The sequence below is a fragment of the Rhinolophus ferrumequinum genome, chromosome 23 (assembly GCF_004115265.2).
Source record: "Rhinolophus ferrumequinum isolate MPI-CBG mRhiFer1 chromosome 23, mRhiFer1_v1.p, whole genome shotgun sequence".
NCBI classification, from domain to species: domain Eukaryota; kingdom Metazoa; phylum Chordata; class Mammalia; order Chiroptera; family Rhinolophidae; genus Rhinolophus; species Rhinolophus ferrumequinum.
The window spans coordinates 17,279,064-17,302,268 of NC_046306.1; the positions used below are offsets into that span (position 1 = coordinate 17,279,064).

Genomic DNA, 23,205 nt, shown 5'->3' on the forward strand with positions numbered 1-23,205 from the left:
GGATCGTACGGTTTGGGAACACAGGAAGAGGTCATCTGGGTAAACACCAGCCGCTCTTCCCATTTGGCTGGGCCATGTCAGCATGTGTTCTCAGGGCTGGGGGAGACCTCACAAGGTGTCAAGTTCAACTCCATAGCAGAAGCGTCAGCTCCCCTGTGGCCGTATCAGGGATGCCGTGCTGTGGAAAGTCCTCATCATTCGGAGCTACAAGCTGGATGTCTGTGAGTTCCTCATCCCTCCAGGGACATACAGAGAGAATGGAACCCCCATTTACATGTCAACTTTCATTCCTTCGAGAACAGCACTCTACCCCTGTGGGTTAGTTTCCTAGGGCTGGCATGACTCATTACCACAAACTCGATGGTTTGAAAGCACAAGAAATTATTCTCTCACAGTCCTGAAAGGCCCTCCAAAATCAAGGCGTCGGCAGGGCTGGTTCCCTCTGGAGGGTCTGAGGGACTTAGTTCCACGCTCTGCCTGAGCTTCTGGTGGCTGACAGCAGTGGTCAGCATTCCTTGCTTGTAGGTACTACCTCTGTCTTCACACCCCCTTCTCCTCTTTCTGTGTCTCCTCTTCTTATAAGGACACAGAGTCACTGGATGTAGGGCTCACCCAGGTATTCCAGAATGATCTCAGCTTGAGATCCTTACATTCATTACATCTGTCAAGACCCTTTTTCCAAATAAGGTTGGAAATATTCGTTGATTCCAGCTGCTAGGACAAAATACCACCAACTGGGTAGCTTATAAACGGCAGAGAGTTCTCTCTCACAGTGCTAGAGGCCGAGGTGCTAGCCCCGGGTGCCCGCGTCGCCATGCGAGGGTTCTCTTCCTGCTTCACTGTGTCCTCACATGTCGGAAGGGCTGAGAGAGCTCTGTGGGATCTCTTTTATAAGAGCACTCATCCCATTCACGAGGACTGTATCCTCATGACCTAATCACCTCCCAAAGGCCCCACCTACTAATGCCTCACCTTTGGGGGTTAGGATTTCAACATAGGAATTTGGGGGCTGGGGACACAAACATTCAGACCACAGAAGGTCACAGTCACAAGTCCCAGGTGGACATATCTTTTGGAGCTCCTTTATTCAATCTAATACACCCCTGAGTTCTTTTTTTTTTCTTCTGACATTAAGTACCTCTATGAAGTCACAGATTACATTGTAAACCAAGACACCAGAATGTAAATATACAGCTGAATGCTCCCTCTTCAAAATAATCACACGGAGGGGGCAAGCTCTTAGTTTTAAAAGGTTGCCGTTGCTGAGTGCATGTTGGAGCCTCTTCGGAAGTATCTTCACTCCCTTTGGAAGCATCTTCTGGATGTCCTCATTGGTGCCACATCTCCATCCTCAAAGAGCAGAATTACCTTTTTGGAAACTAGCTCCACATCAGAAGAGAAAGGAATAGAAAGGGCTTCCACAGAACGAAAAGCCTTGCTGTGGGCTTCCTGGCTGGGTCTCTGCATCACGTAAGCCCTGTGTCACAAGCTGATGGCAGATCCAAAGCACTGCTCTCCTCTGACTGGCTGCCTGGAGTGACTTTCTGAGTTGCGACAGCCCTCCAGGCAATGGTAGCACATCAGAATCCAGGAAGCGGAGGCGCCATATTTGTTAGGCGCCCCGAAGTTCTTTAGTCTGCCAAGAAAACAGCATCAGTTTTCCTGCCAATCCTCAGATGGCAAAATGTCAAGTCCATTTTATTCCCATTGGTACTGGTATAGCCTACCTAATGGCCCTCAAAAACCAGTAGACGTTTTTCCATCTTTTCCACCAAGATGTCCTAAGAAGACTTGGCAGTTGGTCAAGTTTAAAGTCTTGAAGCACTAACAAATTTCATCAAGCTACAAGGAGCAGGGCTGAGAAGAGCAAGCACTAGGCTTAGAGTTTGGCCCACTTAGCTCTGCATTGACTGGAGTGAGATTTTGAGCCACTCTGAGCCTCAGTTTCTTTGTCTGCAAAATGGGGATACTAATACCCAACTTGTATATCAATGCTGCAAGCTCTCTAATAATCTTTTCTCTCATCTTAGGCTTCAGATTCTTCCTAGCAATGTCCTTGCCAGTTCACAAACACCCCATTTCCTCCCCCACTCCACTCCACTCCCTCAAGTCCTTTCTGGGCTACAGTTACTATCATGTTCTGGTTAAGCAGCTACTGATTACAGGAAACAGAGGCCCAAGCACATTCGTACTCACAGACAGAGGCTGATCCAAGACCACTGAACAAAGCATGGGGGGGCCCTCATGGCCCAATGTAGCTGCCTCCACCCCTGCACTTACACCAGTGTTTCCCAACCCTCTTCACATGATGACACACACAGAATGTGATAATATCACTAAGCCTGGCTGAGTGAACAAATGAGTCTGTTCTGGCCAAAAGCTCCAGCGTGGGGGCTCCACCAGGCCAGGCCCACCCCACCTTTCCAAGGACAGAAAGGATCTGCAACCCAGCATCGTTGGAACCCATTTAGGATCCACCTTTCCATGCAAATGCCTTCCACCTGCTCTCCCTATGTCTGTGTCACCTCGTTCTCCAGAGGGAGAGTTTGATTGGTCATTGGCTGGCCAATGGGTTGACTGACCTTGGACCAGACTGCCCAACAAGCAGACAGATTGCTTTCAAAATTGACTGAAAGCAAGAGCTACAAAAGAAGTTAAGGAGGCGTCCACTTGAGATGTAGAATTTGAGCCCTTCGGAGGAGTTGGGGAGAACTCCTTGCACTTGGTAGGAGGGAGAGATTCAGGGAAGCCGCTGACCCTCCAAATCTCAGCTTGGCGCCTGGCACGTGATAAACACCCCACACTGCTGAGCCTTGAGTTGCTGAGACGATTAATGCTGATATTCCTAAGGAAGAAGGCAAGCGGAGTAAACGGGTGAGACACGGAAGAGAATCTGCTTGATGCCGGACTAAAGCAACACAGAGAATGGGGGGAACATTTCTTCTCTGTGCCCTTGTAACAGTTTCACTGATTCCCGGGGGTGAGGGTGGGGGATGGAGAATTGCTACCAGAACCACAGGGCCCCCAGCTGTTTGTTTTCATATTACACACGTATGCTCAGGTCGCTGTCATTACATCTGGGGATCGGGGGCTGAGCACCCACTAAGCTCTGGGCACTTGGCGTGGTCACCCCTCCCCCACTTGAACCTCTCCTGGCCTCGTGCTGCCACGGAGGGTGCAGCATTGAACTAAGTGGACAAGCCCTGCCCTCAGAGGGCTTCTCTTCCAGCAGAGCAGTGCAAATGGAGCAAATAAGCACCTGGATACATAACACGTATTATATAATATGCATCATGCCTTTTGTATTGTGTACTGTATTTTACATAGATATAATTTCAGGTAGTGAGCCATGCAGTGAAAATAAATACTGAAGCGGAGTAAAGAGGCGGAGAATGAAAGAGGTGTTGTTTTCGGTCAGGTGGGCAGGAAAGGCATCTGAGAAGGTGATATTTGAACAGAGACCTAAAGGCGTGCAAGTGTGAGCCAAGGAAGAGCTGCAGGGAGAGCATGCCAGACAGAGGGAACAGCAAGTGCTGAGTCAAATCAGAATGTGCGGAGGAATTACTCAAGACGTTTTTTTTAAATGCAGATCCCTTGGTCCCAGCCTCAGAGATTCCGGGTTAGTAGGTCTGGGAGGGACCCAGCTATCTCCATTTTCATGTTCCTCGAGTAATTCTGATACAGGTGGTCTGTGGTCTTACATTTCTCCTGTGGTGTAGGTGCTCGGTCATTCTCAGTGAATCTGCTGTATGCTTTTCCAAAAGCCCAGAGGCTTTAGGGTTTAAGACCTACAACGCTGGTTAAAGTCAGCTCCCAGAGCGTGGCAGATCCTCCCCACCCCTTCCTGCGCATCCATGTGGCCATCACCGTCTGATAATGGGGGCTCTGGATGAGCGGACTGGGGGTTGCACAGGCTGTACCTGCTGGTGGCCAGCCAAATACTCGGTCCCTCACCCCAGAGCCCTGCTCTCCTAACTTAGGGCAAGGTTCAGTGATGAGAAATGCCCCCTTCCAGATGCAGGCTTGATCCACCCACTTGGTCCCCCGGCATCCACACTGCACCCCTCAAAGACTCTGCAATAAGCAGAGTCATTGTGATAAAGGCAGCAGTGGGCTCTGGCAGACGGGGCTCACATCCCAGGTCCATCCCTTATGGACCACATGACTTAGGGCCAGTAGGAGAGGACACACGGAAAGCTATTGGTACAATCTCTGGTTCACAAAGGCGTTTCATAAAATGCAACCCTTAATACACATGATGTTACCATTTAACTCAAATAAATTTGCTGTACCCACAAGCCCAGTCTCCATATGGTGGCACCGTTAACAAAACACGTTCCAATAATCGGAAAGTTACTGGAAGTCATCCTACTCTTCCTCTGCTAGGATCCCTCAAAGGATGTCAAAGGATGTCAAAATCGTCACCCATCACACCGCGTCCTACGATCCCATTTGCACAGCCTCTATCCTTTGATTTTCTCACCTCTCCTCACCCCCCAAATCCTCTTTCTCAACTTCCGGCCAATACATTCTTTAACTTCTACCCACACGGCCCTTCACGTTTTCTTCCCCTTCTTCTTTTCCACATCTTCTCTCTATTGTAGATCCCAGCCTTTCAGATACAACTTTCCAGGCTCCACTTCTGTCTCCACACCCCCCATAATAATCATGACTGTCATTACAAATGTTGCATCTTTGGGGCGATCGGCAGAGGAAGTGACGATGTTTAACCCACAAGCACTCATGCTCATACCTCCAATGCGAATGGTGTGGGCTGTAGCCTGTGCACGGATATGCACACATGTGGCAGGCACATTTGTGTACACATATGTGATGTAACATGCATGTGTGTGCCCGTATGTCACGTGGCCATGGTAGATACCAGCATTGCACATGCATCCTTAAGCACACATATGCACATTTGTACACACATGGGCTATACCACGAATGTGTGTGCACACGTGTGGACATTATGTGTGCTGTCGCATGTGCATATACATGCACAAACATGCAAGGCACATTTGTACACATCTGTGCCCTAGCACGTGCCTATATGTGCATGCACATGCCGTGTGTAAATGGTGTGTGCTGTAGCGAGCACACATGCCCACATACACACATGCCATGTGGGCTCCGGGGTTCTGTGGGCAGGCCTGTGTCAAGGCACAAGACAGGCCAAACAGCAGCCAAGCTAGCCTCCCCACAGCCAGTCGTCCCTCCCACTGGCCTCAAGAAACAAAGACAGTTTAGCAAGAACTCCCCAGCTAAGCGGTTTTTATAAGACCTTCAGCCAGCAGCCGCCTGGCTGAGCTGAACGTCTCACTTTATTAGTGAGTTTGGCCTTGGGTGTCTGGCTGTTTGATCAATCCTGCCGGGGGTCAGTGATATTTCCTCCCAGCCCCCCGCCCCCGCCCCTGCCTCTCCACGCACCTGATGAACAGCGGTGCCCCTGGACCGCTGATCACCTATTGATTTTCCCGCGGAGGCTGCATCCCCCGCCAGCTGCCGTCTCCAGTCCTGTCACCGGGACCACTTGGTGACTAACTGATCCCCCTGACCCCTCCCAAGCCCCCCTCACTTCAGACCTAGCTCCCCTCCCCGCTGGCCCATCCTGCCCAACTGGCTTTGTCTATGTCCAATCCCTACCCTGTCTTTCAGGGCTGAGTGCTAGGGCCACTGACACCCAAGTCAAGGCCTTTTCCCAGTGACCTACCTGCTCCCCTCCCCCCCAGGCAGCCTGGCTTTAAATCCCAGCTGTGTGACCTTGGGCAAGTCACTTCAACCCCCTGTACCTCAGTTTCCTCATTTATAAAGCTGGGGCATATTAATACCTACCCATCCTATATATATGGCAACAGTTTCCAAAGTATGCTCTGGGGACCTCTGGGGGTCCCTGAGACACTTCTGGGGTATCCATAATAGTTAAAACTAAGTTCATAAAAACACAAAGATGTTCTTTATTTGTCTTTTTCACTCCTAATTAAAGATTTTTTTTTAACTCTCAGTGGAGTGTTCCAGAGACTACATGACATGTGATATCTCAAAAACTTGAATGCAGAAGCAGATATGAAAAGCCAGCTGTTTTCTATTAAGCCTGACATTATGGAGATGTGCAAAAATGTAAAACAATGCCACGCTTCCTTTTTCTTAAATGTTTTGTGTTGGGAAATATTGTTATAGCTCATAAAATATTTATGTTAGCATGTAATGTGTTTATTACTGCGATTTTAAATTATAAACAAATATTATTGCAATTTCTCCATTTTAACTCCTCAGATGGTAAACAGTGACAAATATGACCCACATGAGTAAGAGCTCTGAATAATTTTTAAGAGCATAAAGAGCTCTTGAGAGCAAAAAGTTTGAGAACTGGCCTCTATCCGTCTCCGGCTGCCACAACGAGGGGAACGTGCCGTGTCCGCACATCTGCAATGGATGGTCGTGGGCAACTACTCCAGCTTCCTGATCAAACGGAACAAGCAGACATCCAGCACCGAGCCCCGTAACCTGAAGGCCCCCAACTCCTTCCACTACAACGGTCTGATTCACCGCAAGACAGTGGGCGTGGAGCCAGCTGCCATCGGCAAAGGTGTGGTGGTCATCATGAAGCAGAGATCCGGCCAGCGAAAGCCGGCCACCTCCTACATGCAGACCACTGGCAACAAGACCGCCCGGGCCACCCTCAGCAGCATCCGGCACATGATCCGCAAGAACAAGTACCGCCCGGACTTGCTCATGGAAGTCATCCGAAGACCAGCGCCATCCTGCGCAGCCAGAAGCCTGTGACACTTAAGAGGAAGTGGGCTCGCCCCACTAAGAGCTCCTGAGCTCCTCCCTCCCAAAGCAATAAAGCATGAAGTGTCAGCCAACTTTCCCCCCCCAAAAAAAAAAGTTTGAGAACTGTTGGAGGAGACCCAAGATGGCGGAGTAGATAAACGCTGTGCTTGCCTCATCCCGTGAGCACATCAAAATTATAACTAAATTATAAAACACTCAACCTGGAGAATCCCCTGAAGTCTGGCTGAACAGAAGTTTTATAACTAAGGATATAAAGAAGCCATGTTGAGACTGGTAGGAGGGGCAGAGATGCAAAACAGGCTGGCCCCACACCCACATGTGGCAGCTGAAAACGAGGATAGCTATCTCTAGTCCCACTCCCCCCACACAAGAACGCAGGATATGGTGAGGCCAAAAAGGAATGCCCACGGAGCCATAGATAGGGGAGTCATTCCACTACATTCTCACTGATGGCTGGGTTGGAGACATGGGAAGCAGGAGCCACACGATCCATAATCCGCCGTCCACTTCTCTGCCAACCCACCGCACTTGCTAGCTCAGCCACGGCAGACAGTTATATCAGTGGCTAATGACTAACAGGTAACAGCTGATGGCCAACTGCTACCCGAGCCAGCACCTTTCCACGCGAGGCCAAGAGCCTGGAAACTGCTCTCTGGGACTCTGTCCCCACATTTGGCCACAGAGGTTCCCCATGAAGGAGTGAGAGGCTGACACCAGGCTCCCAGCCCAGAGTACTGGTGCCGGGAAAAGGAGCCCCCACAACTTCTGTGTGTGAAAAACAGTGGAGGTTCTGACCTTCCACGTAGGACAGAAGGCTGCAGGAAACCCAGACATCCTTTTAAAGGGCCCTTGAAGCACTCACCCTGTGCTCTGGCGGAAGGACAGTGACTCTGGGGGCATTGGAGAAAGACTGAATTGTGTAACTTCAGGGCTAGGACTGAAGAGACAGTCCCCATTTTTCCTGTGTGGAGCCCTACTCCCATGCAGCTGGCAGGCAGGCGCCATTTTTCCTGTGTGGAGCCCGCCCACACAGGCCAAATCTGAATCTGATTGGCCTGGTGAGCTCCACTGCTCCAGCCTGCTGACTCACTGAGACCCAGCCTCACACAACTTGTGAAGCACAGGCTTTATCAGCTGCTGAACCTTACAGGAGCCGGCAGGTGGCAGCAGGCCTCAGAGTGTCCTGGCTTTTTGCAGAGCTACCCCAGACCTGGTACTGGTGGCAGCTGTCCTCAGTTCGCATCGTAGCCTCTCCCACTCACCTCCAGGGTTAACACAGGCAGCGAACAACCGCAGGTTACTTTGTAGCTCTTACTAGGTAGTTCCCGGCTGGTCACAGGCAGTGAGTAACCTGGGCCTGCACAGGAGCCCCTCACAAAAGGCCCCAGAACCAAAATATTTAGAGGGTGGCTTCAGACCAGAGCAGAGCACCACCCAATTAACCCCACAAGTGGCACACCCAAAGGGCAGTCTCAACAGGCACCAGAGCCCACTGGGGCAAACCGCATTCAGTGGGGTAAGCCACCCACACAGCAACCTAAGCTGTGGACATGGCCAAATCTCACAGCCAATCAGCCTAAGGATCAATCTCACCCACTGACATGCCAAGAGCCACCAAGGCTCAACTATAACAGGAGGGAAGTTACACAACCCACACAAGGGCTACTCCTGGAAAATCCAGCTCAGGTGACCAAGGAGACTAGCCAGGGCCCCACAGGAAACCTACTACATAAGGCCAGCTGGCCATGACTGACAGACATAGCTGATCTACCTAATACATCGAAATAAACAGAGAAGCAGCCAAAATGAGGAAACAAAGAAGTATATCTCAAATGAAAGAACAGGAGACAACTCCAGAAAAATAAAAAATAAATAAATAAATAAATAAAATGGAGGAAAGCAACCTACCAGAGACAGAGTTCAAAACAATGGTTATAAGGATGCTCAAGGAACTTAGTGAGAACTTCCACAAAGAGAGAGCAAGCATAAAAAATGACATAGAAACCATAAAATAGAACCAATCAGAAGTAAAGAATACAATAACTGAAATGAAGGAATCACCAGCAGACTAGATGAAGCAGAGGATTAAATCAGTGTTTTGGAAGGCGAAATAGCAGAAAACACCCAATCAAAACAGCAAAAAGAAGAAGAAGGAGGAGGAGGAGGAGGAGGAAGTGGAGAAGAAGAGGAATCCAAGAAACATGAGGATAAGTTAAGATACCTCTGGGACAACATCAAGTGTAACACCATTCGCATCACAGGGGTACCAGAAGGAGAAGAGAGAAAGCAAGGGATTGAGAATCTATTTGAAGAAATAATGACTGAAAACTTCCCTTACTTGGTGAAGGAAACAGACATACAAGTCCAGGAAGTGCAAAGTCCCCAAAAAGATGAACCCAAACAGGCCCACACCAAGACACATTATGATTAATATGGCAAAGGTTAAAGGCAAAGAGAGAATCCTAAAAGCAGCAAGAGAAAAGCAATTAGTTACCTACCAGGGAGCTCCCATAAGACTGTCAGCTGATTTCTCAACAGAAACTTTGCAGGCAAGAAGGGGTTTGTACGAAATATTCAAAGTAATGAAAAACAAGGAACTACCAAGATTGCTCTACTCAGCAAGATTATCATTTGAAATTGAAAGACAGATAGCTTCCCAGACAAGAAAAAGTTAAAGGAGTTCATCACCACCAAACCAGTATTACAAGGAATTTTAGAGGGACTTCTTTAAGATGGAAAAAAAATCAAAAATAATAATAAAATGGCAATAACTACATATCTATCAATAATTGCTTTCAATATAAATGGATTGAATCCTGCAATAAAAAACATAGGGTGGCTGAAAGGGTAAGAAAACAAAACCCTTACACACAAGTATGCTGACTATAAGAGATTCACTTTAGATCAAAAGACACCCACAGATTGAAAGTAAGGGATGGAAAAGGTTATTTCATGAAAATGAAAAAAAAAATAAAAAACAAAAAAACCCAACCATGGGGTAGCAATAATTATACCAGACAAAATAGACTTTAAAACAAAGGTTATAACATGAGACAAAGAAGGACCCAGTAATCCCACTTCCTGGTATTTATCTGAAGAAATCCAAAATGCTACTTCAAGGGGACGTGTGCATCCATATGTTCATTGCAGCATTATTTACAATGGCCAAGATGTAGAGGCAGCCTGGGTGTCCAATGATGAAAGAATGGATAAAGAAGAGGTGGTACATATATGCAATGGAATATTGCTTGGCCAGGAAAGGGAATGGGTTCTTGCCATCTGTGGCAGCATGGATGGACCTGGAAGGTACTGTGCTGAGTGGAGTGTCAGACAGAGAAAGACAGATGCAATGTGATTTCACTTATATGTGGAATATAAAGAACAAAATAAACAAAACAGAAACAGATATGGAGAAACATTTTGATGGTTGCCAGATGGTAGGGGTGTTGGGGGTGGTGAGTGAAAAAGGGAAAGGAATTAAGAAGTACAAATTGGTTGTTACAAAGTAGTCATGGGGACGTAGAGTATAGCATAAGGATTATAGTCAACAATATTGTAAGAACTACAGATAATGTCAGATGGGTACTAGATTTATCAGAGTGATAGATGGGAGGAGGGTTTGGGGGTCAGAGTGAAAATGGTGAAAGGATTAAGAAATACAAATTGGTAGTTACAACATAGTCACGGGGACGTAAAGCATAGGGAATATAGTCAATAATACGGTAATAGTTATGTATAGTGCCAGGTGAGTACTAGACTAGTCAGGGGGATAGAGAACTTTTTACATTATACAAATGTATAACCATATGCCGTACACATGAAATTAATATAAAATAATATTGAATGTCAACTGTAACTGAAAAATTAAAAAGAGGAGGGAAAGGAGAAGGGCAGTAAGTGGTCCAAATTTCCAGATATAAAGCAAATAAGTCATGGGGGTGTAATGTACAGCATAGGGAATACAAGCAATAATAAATATTGTGATAGCCTGGTACAGTGCCAGATGGCTGCTGGACTTATCATGGTGATCACTTCTCTAGGTATATAAATGCTGAATAACTATGGTGTATACCTGAAACTAATGTAATATTGTATGCTAACTATATTTTTAATAAAATGTCTTTTTAAAAAGTTCGAGAACTATTGATACAAGATGCTGGCACACACAAAAACGATGCTAGCACAGTGCCCGACCACTGTAATCACTCAGTGAATTATTACTAGTAGTAGTCATCGTCGTTATCAATGGGCAATTTCCCCACTTGAGCTGGGGGTTCTCAGGAGAGTGGGCTGGGGAGGGGGGAGTTGGTGGAAACCTTGATTAGGGAGTTAGTTCCTGCAGCCAAATGACAAAGACAGGGTCCCCTCTGCGGGCTCCTAGAGCCCTCCCTGCTCTGCGCCTGGCAGCCCTCCTCACCTGGCACTCACTGTCAGCTTGGGGTGTTCAGCCCCACCGCCAAGGGAAGGGAGCACCTGGCTGCCCTTTGACAAGGCACCTGGCGCTGACTGCATCTTGTACAGCCTGCGTGCTCAGAGTCGCCCAGAGGGAGGCAATTGGTGCAAAGTGGGCAGAGGAGATGTAATAATAGGTATTCCTTGCTTAGCATCCATGTGTCAGGCACTGTTGTAAGCACTTTAGAAAAGTGAAGTCGTTTGATCGCCGCAACCATCTTATGTTGTTTTAAAACGTACCTGGGGCTTTGTTGCAAGCGGGTTTGGTAAGATGATAGATGCGGAGACATCTGCCTTGAAAGAAGAGTTTATTACTGACAGTTCCCAAGAGAAAGGGGGCACACCACAACATGCAGGGCCCTATGGAGAAGCGGCAGGGTTGTCAGGAGGCAAAGGAATGAGGGGAAAGCGGGGGCTAGAGCCTTTGTCGTGGTTTCACAGGAAGGACTGGACAAGCCAAGGGAAGCCGTTTAGGATCCTTAGTGTGAATCATCTTCGTGGGCTCCAGGCTATAGGGGCCGTCCCTGATTGTCTGGTACTTGGCCCCATTGTGACAGGGCAGGGCAGGGGGAGTATTGGCTTGGAGTGTGAGTTTTAAAAGGAGACCGTGTGGGTGGGGCTTTAGGTTGTCAGTTTGCAAATAAAAGGTGTGCTCTAGGCAAGTTGTTTAGCTAGTCCTGGGAGAGACAGTCCCTCCCTGGGTTTGCAAGACCCCAGGATGTCAAAGCATCATAAAACACACACACATACAAAAGCATGATTAATACAAGGATGTATACTATCATTATCTTCATTTTAAAAATGAGGAAACGAAGGCAAAGTCTTAAGTGTCATGTCTAAGGTCCCCAGCTGAGAGGTGGTGACAGCAGGACTTGAACCCAGCCCTGTGGCTCCCAAGGCCAAGCCCATAACCCCACCATAACACACTGCCTCAAGCTGAAGCTGCTCACTGGCTGGTCTCCCACAGACCAGGGCCAGGACTGGGATGGGGCCGTGCCCCAAGTGCCCTCGCCGTGGCCATGGCCTCCACCTCATGGCCCTGGCACAAATGGGCATAGCTGGGGGATCAAGCTGTAGCTCTGAGCGTAATGACTTTGAGCAATGCTCCCTGGTAGGTGCTAATCCTGTTCCTGGGCCACTACCCAAGCACTCTGGCCATTCAAGGCTACGGAAGGGATGGTTGCAATGGAAGAAATGCAGATATGGGGTGACCTGGGGTGGTCTGGACATCCCACTGGCCCCTCAGATTTACTATGGCCCACCTGCTCTTCTTGTCAGATTCTCAGGTCTACGAGGACCCTGACTGTGGAGCAGGACGCTGTGACCGTGGCCACCTTCAGGGAGCTGGCCTTACACCCCTCCCCTGCTTTGCTGGCTCCACTCTGAAGGACCCTGGCGAGCCACGTCAGTAATTAGAACTCCGTAAAAGTCGGCTGGTTTTATTCGATTTCTGCTTTTGATTATTATCATGAACTAGACCTGTAAACTAGGGAGATTCGTGCCTTCCTCTGGGAGGTGGTCAAGATTTAAGGACCCGCTGGGTCTAGTCCAGCTCTAAGCAGAGTGGGCAGAGCAGGGGACTCAGCCATGGGCAGTGGCGGTGTGTGCGTGGGTGGGGGCGCTCTTTCCATTGCGAGGTACTCCGCTGGGAGCATGCCTGGTGGGCAGGTGGCGAGAGTGCACCACAAAGGACACAGGTCCGGACGCAGCTAGAAAGTTTTCTGGAGGCACAAACGCGGGACGCCAGCGCCCCCTGCCGACCGCCGCGCGCCAGACCGGTCAGAGCATCCCGCCCTGGGCCTGCTCTAGAGGCGGGCGAGACACCGGCTCCAGCAGCCCCAGCCCGGAAAGGAGGTGGAAAGTCAGTCCTTGCCCTGCGCGGGGAGCGCGGCTCCGCAGGTTGGCCCGCCCCTGAGGGCACCGCAAGCCCGGGGGTATGGACCCAACGCAAACTGCATCCTCCTTGGGCAAGGCTCGTGACTGAGCCTCAGTTCCTCTTTTCAGGGAAAAAGAATTGGGGGGCAGAGGTCGTAGTCTTTCTCCACAATCAGTGCCCTGGCCTTTATGTCCTGTTCCCACCCCACCACTCCCCGCAAACCCCCAGGCGCGACACTTTCTGCAATTCCAAATTGCATGGTGCCACTTCTCCACTTAAAACTTTTCAGGTGCAATGGTTGCTACATAAAGCATTATTTTCCTATTAGAAACATGGGTCAGACAGACCCGAATGAGGGAACATGGAGCTCACTAGGTCGGTACCACCAACCCCAGAGGAATCACAGGGGATAGAAGCCCCCAGGTGTCCAGACTGGTCACCCAGAAGGGGGGTTCTCCCAAAGAGACAGCATTACCACGGTGGGTTCCGCTTCCAGACCAAGCTTCAGAACCCGTCAGCCTGTCTTGGCCTGGGTGTCATGTGGTAGACTGGTGTGCCTGGAGCTGCTTAACAATCTACCCCAAAACTTGGAGGCTACCATTGTATTATGCCCACAGAGTCTGTGGGTCACGAATTTGGACCAGGCACAGTGGAGATAGCTTGTCTCTGCCCTCTGGATTTCTGGGGTCGAAACTGAGGGTAATTGAAAAAGGCTGAGGCCTGGAAGATTTGGGGCTGGAGTAGCCCCTTCCAAGATGGCCTCTACATGTACATCCTGGCTCCAGGCTGGGATGGCTAAGGCTGTGTCCACTGGATTACTGGCAGGACCCTGTGCTATTGGCTGGCCTCTCTAGCACGCTGGCCTCAGGTGGTTGGCCTCCTTAGGCATCAGCTGGGATTCCACCTCCAAATTCACGATGTGGGTTCCTCCACCCCTGCTGGATGGAAGATGGCTGAGAAGGGATCCCCTGAACCAGTTTCAACAGCTGGGGGTTATGAGAAGAATGCTATGAGAAGGAAGTGCTGCAGGAAACAGCTCAAAAAAACGATTTGGTTCAACTCTCACTTTTCAAATCCAGGTACTTAGGAAAGGGGAGTGGGGCATGCAGAAAATAACAGGGAGATCAGAACTCAGGGGAAGAGTTTTTCAAACTGCTCATGCCCCTCCATGTTTGCTCTGCCAGGTTGCCAGAAGCAAGGGACAGAAAGCACCTGGTACCTCGTGCCCTCAGCCCACTGTCCCTGTGGAAGCCCGGTCCCACTTCTGGGGAGTCACTGCCTCCATATGGCCAGCAGAGGGCAGCACAGACCCACTCTGCAGTCAGACCCTGAGCAGACTGGCAGGCCTGACTCTACAGAGTGGAATTCAGGGCCACATCCAGGTCCCTCCATACCCCTGGCTAAGGATGGGGTGCGGCCTGAATGGGGGATCCTCTTTCAGCATGTGAGAGTCAGGGGAGCAGAGACTCGGTTGTGTTCACTGCCATATCTCCCAGTGCCTGATACACAGAAGACGATCAATACATATTTAGAATGTTGGGGTGAGTGACTGTGTGTGCAGTTCTCGGATCTGAAAGTGCTTCTGGGTGTGTCAGATGTCAGTGAGTCTGTGTCTGACTGTGCAGGGTCTGCGGGGTCTGTCAGGTTTGTTCCTGGCTGGGTCTGAGTGTGTGTCTAAGCAAGGGTCTAGTTCTGATGCCACCACTCACCTGGAGAGTCCAGCAGCCCTGCATGCCTTCTGCTCACACTCGCTCCCCCAGGAAGCCCCAGTGTCCTCGGGGAGACCCGTGCATGCCTCTGTGGACAGCTCCCAGACATATCCCTCCTCTCTGCTCAGCCCTGGTTACCTCTGTCCATGTGGGGGCCCCTTACCACTGCATCCCGTTCTTTCCTGGGGGTGTCTTCATGTCTCTTATTTAAATAAAAGGAGACCTCCTTGAAGGGGTTGTAGGGACGTGTCAATCATGGCACCGGGGACGCTAGGATAGGTGTGGAGAGAGGGGCAGCAGGGAGCCTCCTGTGACACAGTCGGGCTGAGAAGAGCAGGTTCCTGAGCAACCGCTGGCCCCACACCTTTGGGGAGGGGTGCAGCGGTGTTAACTCCAGCCCCAGCACAGACTCGAATGAATGAATGAATGTTGTAAGTTATGACTGGCCTCAGTTTACAGATAAGGAAACGGAGATGAAGACAAAGTTGTATCTTGCTAAGGCTCACACAGTTATCTAATGGTGGACTGGGGTTTAAACCCAGGTCTTCTCCACACATTTATGTGAAATTTTAGAAAAAACACAACTACTTTATAGTGATAAAAAGGAGACTAGTGATGCCGGGGTGGGGGGTGGGGGAGGGTGACTAAAGATGATGAGGAGGGAAGTTTTTGGATGGAAATGTTTTCTACTTGATGTTGGTGATCATTCGTGGTGCAGATATTTGCCCAAACTCATTGAACCATCCAATTAAAATGGCTGCATTTATTATATGTGAATTATACCTGGATCGGGGAACTGTTCCAGAATCTGCCCTCCTTCTGAGTCCTCAGCCCAAGCCAGGGTGGTTCCTAATACCCTTGCTCCGAGCAATGAAAAGTTTAGAATAAGACTTAAATGTAGTAAGTGCCCTAGTGGCCTCTTCCAATGTGCGCGTTGCCTTACCTGGCCCAGATTTCTCCCCACGATGAGGCGGTTCTTGGAAAACCAGACACCGGTGCTGATTAAACAGGTTCTCCGTGACCAGCCAGCCCATGAGAAGGACAGTCAGGAGCCGTAGTGGGGCAGCAAACACAGCTGAAGGTTACAGGCTCCTCGGATGATAAAAGATGGAGGTATTTTCAAAGCCTTCCACATCCTGTTCTTTTTAGCAGCAGAATGATCCAGGCCAGTGCTGAGGGCAAGAAGTTTCCGGACGAAACAGTGCCATGAGCTGAAGTAAAGAGACAATAGTCCCTGTGGGTTGAGAGCATAAATTCCATCTAAAGGACGCTGATCAGCAGAAAGGACTGAAGGATGTGATCTGTTCTGTGAGTTCCTGTCTTGGAAACATGGACGAGATGAACCTATGAGCTACCGTCCACTCCAGCACTCTGTCTGTCTACGTGGGGAGGGCTTTCCCAGTGAATTCATTCAGGGCCTCTGCTGAAAAGGGATCACAGGGCTACATGCCTTTCACACACGGCGGGCTGCCGTGGCTGACTTTCAGATGGCCGGTGAAAAGGAACTTCACCATGGCGTTTGTCGAATAAGTGTTAGTAGAAAGGGCATCGCACAAGAACACATATCTGAGTAGAAACGCACTGCGATGGGGAGGCAAGCGTCAAGACATTTCCTGGTGTTCATCAGAGGATCACACCCAGGGTGTAAGTGGTACCTGCAGGGAGATGAGCTGGGAGGCCAGCAGCAGGAACACTGAGATCAACACGTCAGTGGGGCCAACCGTGCACGCCTTCCGCCTGCCGACCTGGGGTCGCTCGTAAACCTGTCTAAAGCCTTGAAGAACAGGTAAGTGTCCTCAAATCCAGGCTTCTTGCACGTGAACATACTCGAGGCTCCTTCTTCCAGCCCGTTTTGTTTCATTTCATTTTACTTTTTCTTTGACCTCCAATCCTCACTCCCATCCTCCCTTTACCTCCTCCAGGTAATCCTTCTAATGTGCATTGTTTGGTCTGTATGTTTTTTGCAAATGTGTTTCTTGTGTGCACATATTATAAACGATAGTGAACGATACTACCGCATCTCACTGTTCCTTCCTTTTTGCACTCAGCTCTTTTTAAGGTCCAGGTTGTATGTTGTCTGTGGTTTGAAACTGCTCTGTAGTGCTCCGTGGTATCCTCCACAGAAGTTTCCCTACACATTTTCTCCCGGTGATGGACATTATTCCACAACCACACTGGGTGAGCATCTTTATACACGGATCCTTAAGGACCAGGGTGAGAATTTCGTTGGGAACATTTACCCAGACATGGAATTTCTGGATAGCGGGGAATGCACATACTTCATCTGATGAGTTGTGCCAGGGGGCTCTCCAAAGATGGCTACACCAACGGTGCACCAAGGTCCCCACCTCCCCGCCAACACCTGGCATCTCCCACCTTTGCAATTTTTGCTAATCTGATGGGGTGCAAAGTGATATCTAATTGTTGCTTTAGTTTGTGTCTCTCTGATGATGGAATTTGAACATCTCTTCACAGGCTTGGTAGTCTTTGGGGTCTGCTTTTATAAATTGTCCCTTCCCTTTGCCCACCTTTTTCTATTGAGGTTGTCCTCTTATTGTTGATTTGTAGGAGCTCCTTGTATATTCTTGACAGTTAATCCTTTGTTGGTTTCAACCATTGTAAATATCTTCTCTCAGCTCCCACAACTACAGTTAGGCCTTTTGCCAACCACAAAAACAAATTAAGCATATTAAGATATGAAAGAAGGGGAGTAACGGAAGTAAAATGAAACAGAAGGCAAATTGTTAAGGGGAGTATACAACTAAGAAAATGAGAAAATGAAAATAACGAAACAAAATATTTATATATAAAAAACAACTAAATGAGATCTTTTTTTTTGTACCTAAAAATACAAAATAAAAGTAGAAACAAATAAATGGAGTGTAAAACAGACCAAGAAATTAAAAGAAATGCTAAGGTAAAAATATTTTTTTAAAAGAGTATAAAAGGGAAGCAACTTCATGGTTAAAAACGGAAATAATGCCAACGTCAGAGAGGTAAAAATTAAAGGCATAAAATATTCTCACAAGTGGAAACAAAAAAGCAAAGAAGACTAAGAGTAAACACAGTAACAGCAGACACTAAGCAAGCTCCACAGTACTTGAAACAGAAAACAAAGCTAGTGGGAATAGAGAGAAAAAGGCTAAATAAACCAAGTGAGGGCAGACTGGTAGGTCCTTATCGGCCCGTCCTGCCCTCAGGGCCCCGGGGCCCGGGTGCAGCAGGCCAGAGGCAGGCAGGAGCCTGGACTACCTTTGGAGCCTGTCAGGATTCGCCCCATCAGCCCGGGGCCAGTGAAGAGCCCTGTCGGCACCTTTGTATTCAGAGCCACTGCGCAGGCCGTGGTCAGTGGACAGGCCAGTGCTGGACCTTTGCTTAGCTGTAGCGCCTCTGGCATCACCCTGCCAGAGTATGGCATCACCATACCCACTCCCTCATGAACCTGCCAGCCTCTCTGCATTCTGTAGAACCCACAAATAGGGGCTGAGGCCACGGAGGCCAAAGTTCCAGGGGAAAATGCTGCGTTGGGAATCTCTTTGGCAGGCAAGGAGACAGCCTGTTTGAGCAAGTTCAATACCACCTAAGAGTGCACAAGAGAACATCTCCATGTTTCATCAGAGATGGCAGAACGTGATCTCGCCAGGGGGAGCAGACGGCAAGGACCAGGGACAAGCCCTCTCCAGGTCTGCCATGCAGACTCTAGCTACTCACTCGAAGTGGCCAGCGGCGTGACTTGCCTGACTATTTCCTGACTATTGAATAAATTGCCTGGCTATTTCCCACGTCCATGACAGAAACAGATTGACAGGAAATCCAGAATGCCATCACCTTGTTTCAGCACGAGTTAGAAAGCTGAGGAAAAATCCAGATGAGTCATTAGAGGGTGGGAAATATCTGATCTTATCTAAAGGTGAAGGAAGGGACACGGGGGCTGAGTCCTGCTAATTTGAACCCTTCCAATTATATAAAGACAGGTAGTCCCCCAGCTGCTGCGAAAGTTCACTCGAAATTCAGCTGCTTGGCCAGGCAGACCCATTGCCCCAGTTAGGATGCTTGGTGCTGATGTCGCCAGCCAGCTCACACAGTCTGGTCAGCCCACAACCCAGTGATTCCCAGCCAAGGATTTCTTCAACTGGGTGTTTTTGTTTTCAGCTGGGAGACTCATGTATAATTGCCGGAATTTTATTTTTCCAAGGAAAACATTTTTTAAAACTACCATCATTTTCTAAAAGAAAAGAACATTTTCGTAGCCAAAAGACGAGAGGAGGGTGTTTTAGATAGAACCACTTTGAGCTTTATGACATGCTCATTATTCCGTGTTTCCATGGTGGGCGGACATGGGTACCCACTGCCAGGACCTGCCTGGAATTGAATTCCAACCCCCCTGATCAGTGCTGTGGGGGAGCAGCTTGGGGTGGGATTTAGGCACATTAGGATACGTATGACCTGTGCAAAAACAAATTTCTCAACTGTCACTCCACCCTGATGCTCCTCCTCCTGATTGCCCAGCCAGCTGGTGGCTCACCTTCCTCCCAGGTCTCGATGTCCTCACGTCTTCAAGACCTGTCTTCTTTACCCGTAGTGTCCAAGCCACCGTATTAGAATCATCTGGTCTGGAGCTTTTCACCCTGCAGACTCCCGGGTCCCACTCCCAGAGGTCTGGTCCAGTTGTCCCAGGATGGGGTCTCGTGGTCGTCCCGACATGGTGCCCCAGCTTTCTGTCCCCACCACTCGGCCCTGTGAAATGACTGACAGAAGCCGTCAGCACTGGGTCCTGCAAAGCAGAGTTGACAACCGGGACAGCACGCCAGGGAACCGGAAATGAACCGGAAGCAGCACTTAGGCCACCACGTGAAAGCATTGCTGGTTACAGGCTGTGCTTACGCCAGGACAACAGCAGACAGAAGCATGGAGGTGGGTGACGGTGCAGCTCTCCAAGTTCACAGCCAAAGTGAAACACGCTCGGCTGGGAGGGGACACGCAGGCGGCAGAACGTGAGCGCCACCTGCATGTTCCCAAGGAAAGGGTCCCGTCATGGGGATCCTCTTTTGGATGCTCTCTGGCCTCTCCCCACCACCTTGGTCTCTGCAATCTCCACACTCTGTCCTTCTCGTCACCCGACCTCATGCTGGTCCACTCATTCAGCCGCTCTCTGTCAAACGGCTCCACCCCCATCCCAGTGCCATGCATACCGCGCAAGCAGTCCACCACCGACTGCTGACTAAGCGGCCAAAGGACCACTGGCTGGACCAGGGGACTCCATGTGATGGCACCGTGCAACCCTCAGGGAGACCAGCTGGGGGAAGGACCGGCAGGGCATGGCCCACAAGCACCCCCTGCTCCCCCACCAAGTTCTCCAGCACAAACCCCCCTCTACCTGTCACCGGACACCTGGCTTCAGAAGGAACACACTGCAAAGTTGTGATCTCATTCACAATATTTGGAAAACCATGCGGAGCCTGAGGGGACTAATCCTTGTGGAACTACTTGGGGACAAAGCCTTGTGAGTTGCTAGGCGATCAGGCCCTGCTGGCCGTGATGCTGTCTCTCAGCCAGGCTGGCACATCACCCCAACAGGGCGGTGTGGTTCTTCAGGTACACGGGAAGGCCACGATTTTGTGGCGGCCGGCCCGACAGTGAAGAGCCCTCTCCCCCCACCACGGGCTGCCACATAACACGGTAGGAAGCTCAGAGGCCAGCCCTGGGGAGGGCGGCTCTGAGAGGTGGTGACAGGACCATGTGCTCGTTAGCAGGCCCCCCAGATAGAGGCGGCCATCACGCCGTGCTCCCCCCAGCCTCTTGTCTGGTCTCCCACTTTGATTCTGCGCTCTCACCCACAGGGTGTGGATCTGACACCCTTTCCTTCAGAAAGTGAAACGCTCAGCGGGGAGGGGACACGCAGGGGGCAGAACATGAACCATCTGTACATTCACGAAGAAAGCGCATGAGGACCCAACAGAAGCTTATTAGCATCAGCCCCGGTCCTCACTTCAGACTTGATACAAGTAAGTACCTTCGACTTCTCCATAGAACAATCCCAATCAGAGGCTGGTTTAAACAGCATCCCATGGTTTGCTCTGGTAAGGCCTTGGTCACGCGATCTGGCTTACGAGGCTTCCCTTGTGTATGGGACCCCAAAAGCTGCTGTACGTCACAGCATCAGGCTTCTTAGCTAATGTCAGCCCTTCACTCAGAAGAATTAAGTGGATCATCTTAAAATACAGACCACGAGAACCAGGATGGGAGGGAATATATTTACTTTAGGTATAAAGGTTTGCCATTATTAACAAGTTAACACTATTATTTACATGTTTAAAAAATGGAAATAAAAATGACACACGTTTGGTGCCAAAAGTGGCACATCCAAACTAAGATCAGTACAAAAATAAATTTTCAAGCTACGTGTTCTTAAAATAAATGTCACTGAAACAGGAAGGGGGAAAAACAAAATCTGGATCGGTCGCGTGTTGAAATGCACACATCACAGCGAAGAAGCCTGGGGCAGCAGTGATCCAGTGCCTGCTGGAAGAGCCGCCCCCCGTGTCCTCGCAGGGACCCAACGCACAAACAAAAACAAATAGATAAGTAATGTTCCTGAGCTACAGAAGCTTAGAGCTTCTAAACTGTTGTGACTTCCCGCTACAGAGGGTCCCCGATGGGGGTGAGCTGATGAACTCTCACTAGTGCTCAGCTGGTGGCATCAGGACAGGGGTTGTCCGCAGAGAAAGCTAAGCTCACTTGTGAAACAGAGAAATCCTTTGCTAACAAAGAACAGTGCACACGAGTCCTCTCTGTCGGTCACCAGTCCTTGCATGTCTTCTGGCCTCAGATAAACAGGGACACGGGCAGAGGGAAAACAGAAGCAGCTTGGTTCGGGAGTCCCGCCCGTCGAGACACGCCCATCAGTGATTTTCGCAGAAATCTGCAGCATTTCCAGGGTCTCATCCTTTCGTGGACACAGACTTATTCACACCTGGCAGCGGACCTCACTGGTCAACACAGCCGTGGCCCTGCCAGGGAAAGCAAAGCCAGCCCAGCAAACCCTCTGTCCACCCGACGTGGCGCTTCAGCCTGCAGTGGCTAACTTTCCTCTTTGTTTCCCAGGAAGCTGGGCCAGGACTGTGTGCCTCCTGGAAGTGGCATGCTGGGTCAGCGAGGGTGCTGAGTGAGCAAAGAGCCAGGCTGTGCCAACTCCCGCTCTGCCGGGGTGCAGCGCAGCTGGACGCCTGCCCATGCACAGACGCCTCCGGGACCCCAGCAAGGAATGCAAATGCTGAGGGCAGCGGGAAGGAGGACCTAAGGAACGGCTGCAGCCCACGTCAGAGCGGCTGGAGGCTCCACACGAGCCGATGCCAGCTCACCTCCCCACCAGGGCTGGGGGGCAGCAGCATGGAGGAGAGGGCATCAAGCAGCCCTGCAGCTGCAGCCCAGCTCTGCTCACTGGTCTTGGACTTTGGCCCTTTTGGCTTTTAGGGACAGGTGCTGCAAAAGAAGAGAAAACATCGTAACTGGGGTTGGTTAGACAAAGAAACCAGACTTCACCACAATTCCCATCTAAATGACCAAATCCAAGCTTCCATCTGGTCCGCACCTTCTCAGTAAAGGCGGTGCCCCTCAGGTAGTTCTCTGCAGGAAAAAAAGCCGAAGTGAGCAACCGAGGAAATGGCCTTCAGTTAGCCACAGCAGTCCGAGGCCCAGCCTGCCATGGCTCAACCTGGCCACACAGGGCTCTCCCTGTGCCCCGACCACAGGACAGCACTGCAGACAAACGCCCGTGCTCAGGGACTGGGCTCAGGCTGGACATCACCTCAAGTTTCCATGAATGATCAAGGAAAGGTATCCTCCCATTAGGAACAGGGAGAGTCTTCATTTTACCAAGCGTCGCAGGCAGGTACCCCGAGTACAAGGCCCCGGCCTCCCAGAATCCTGTGCAAGTCAAGTGCAGGGAAAGGGTACCTTCTGAAGACACATTTTTCTTTCAGAAATGTCACTTCCTACCAATATGCATAACATAGGAGGCATAATATTATGTAACTGTGGGCTTCAATAATAGGAGTAAGGAGACAAGCATTCTTTATATTCCCATGTAAAGCCCAAAGCACTAGGAACCATAAAATATGCATTTATGGCAGCATGTGTAAATATTAGCTTTCAACACAGGACTTCTTCAGTTCACCAACTGAGGGACCCTTGATACCTCCTTACAAATCACACACAAACAACGGAGAGACAACTAAGGCATGTTGCTCTACCACATGGTGGGGTGTCCCCATGAGGAAATCCCCGCCGTGACGGCGGGCACAGTGGGCCTGCCCACCCCCAGCATGCTCAGCGCCCACACCCGGTTTCTTAGCGCACCACGTGGCCTTG

At 49.8% G+C, this 23,205-nt stretch overlaps 2 protein-coding genes across 3 annotated transcripts in view; one reads left to right on the forward strand and one right to left on the reverse strand.

The window, feature by feature from the left end:
* The first annotated feature begins 6,435 nt into the window (after window positions 1–6,435).
* LOC117016163 (60S ribosomal protein L28-like) lies at window positions 6,436–6,786 on the forward strand. The gene has a single exon (XM_033095285.1). It carries the CDS (start codon window positions 6,436–6,438, stop codon window positions 6,784–6,786), a length of 351 nt encoding a protein of 116 aa, XP_032951176.1.
* Window positions 6,787–21,075: 14,289 nt separating this feature from the next.
* Window positions 21,076–23,205, reverse strand: part of DHX35 (DEAH-box helicase 35) — a 70,995-nt gene continuing 68,865 nt past the window's right edge. For both annotated transcript variants that reach the window (XM_033095249.1, XM_033095250.1), the window contains exon 22: window positions 21,076–22,317. In XM_033095249.1, the coding sequence (XP_032951140.1) occupies window positions 22,273–22,317 (45 nt within the window). In that variant the 3' untranslated portion in view covers window positions 21,076–22,272. The remainder of the gene's footprint in view (window positions 22,318–23,205) is intronic.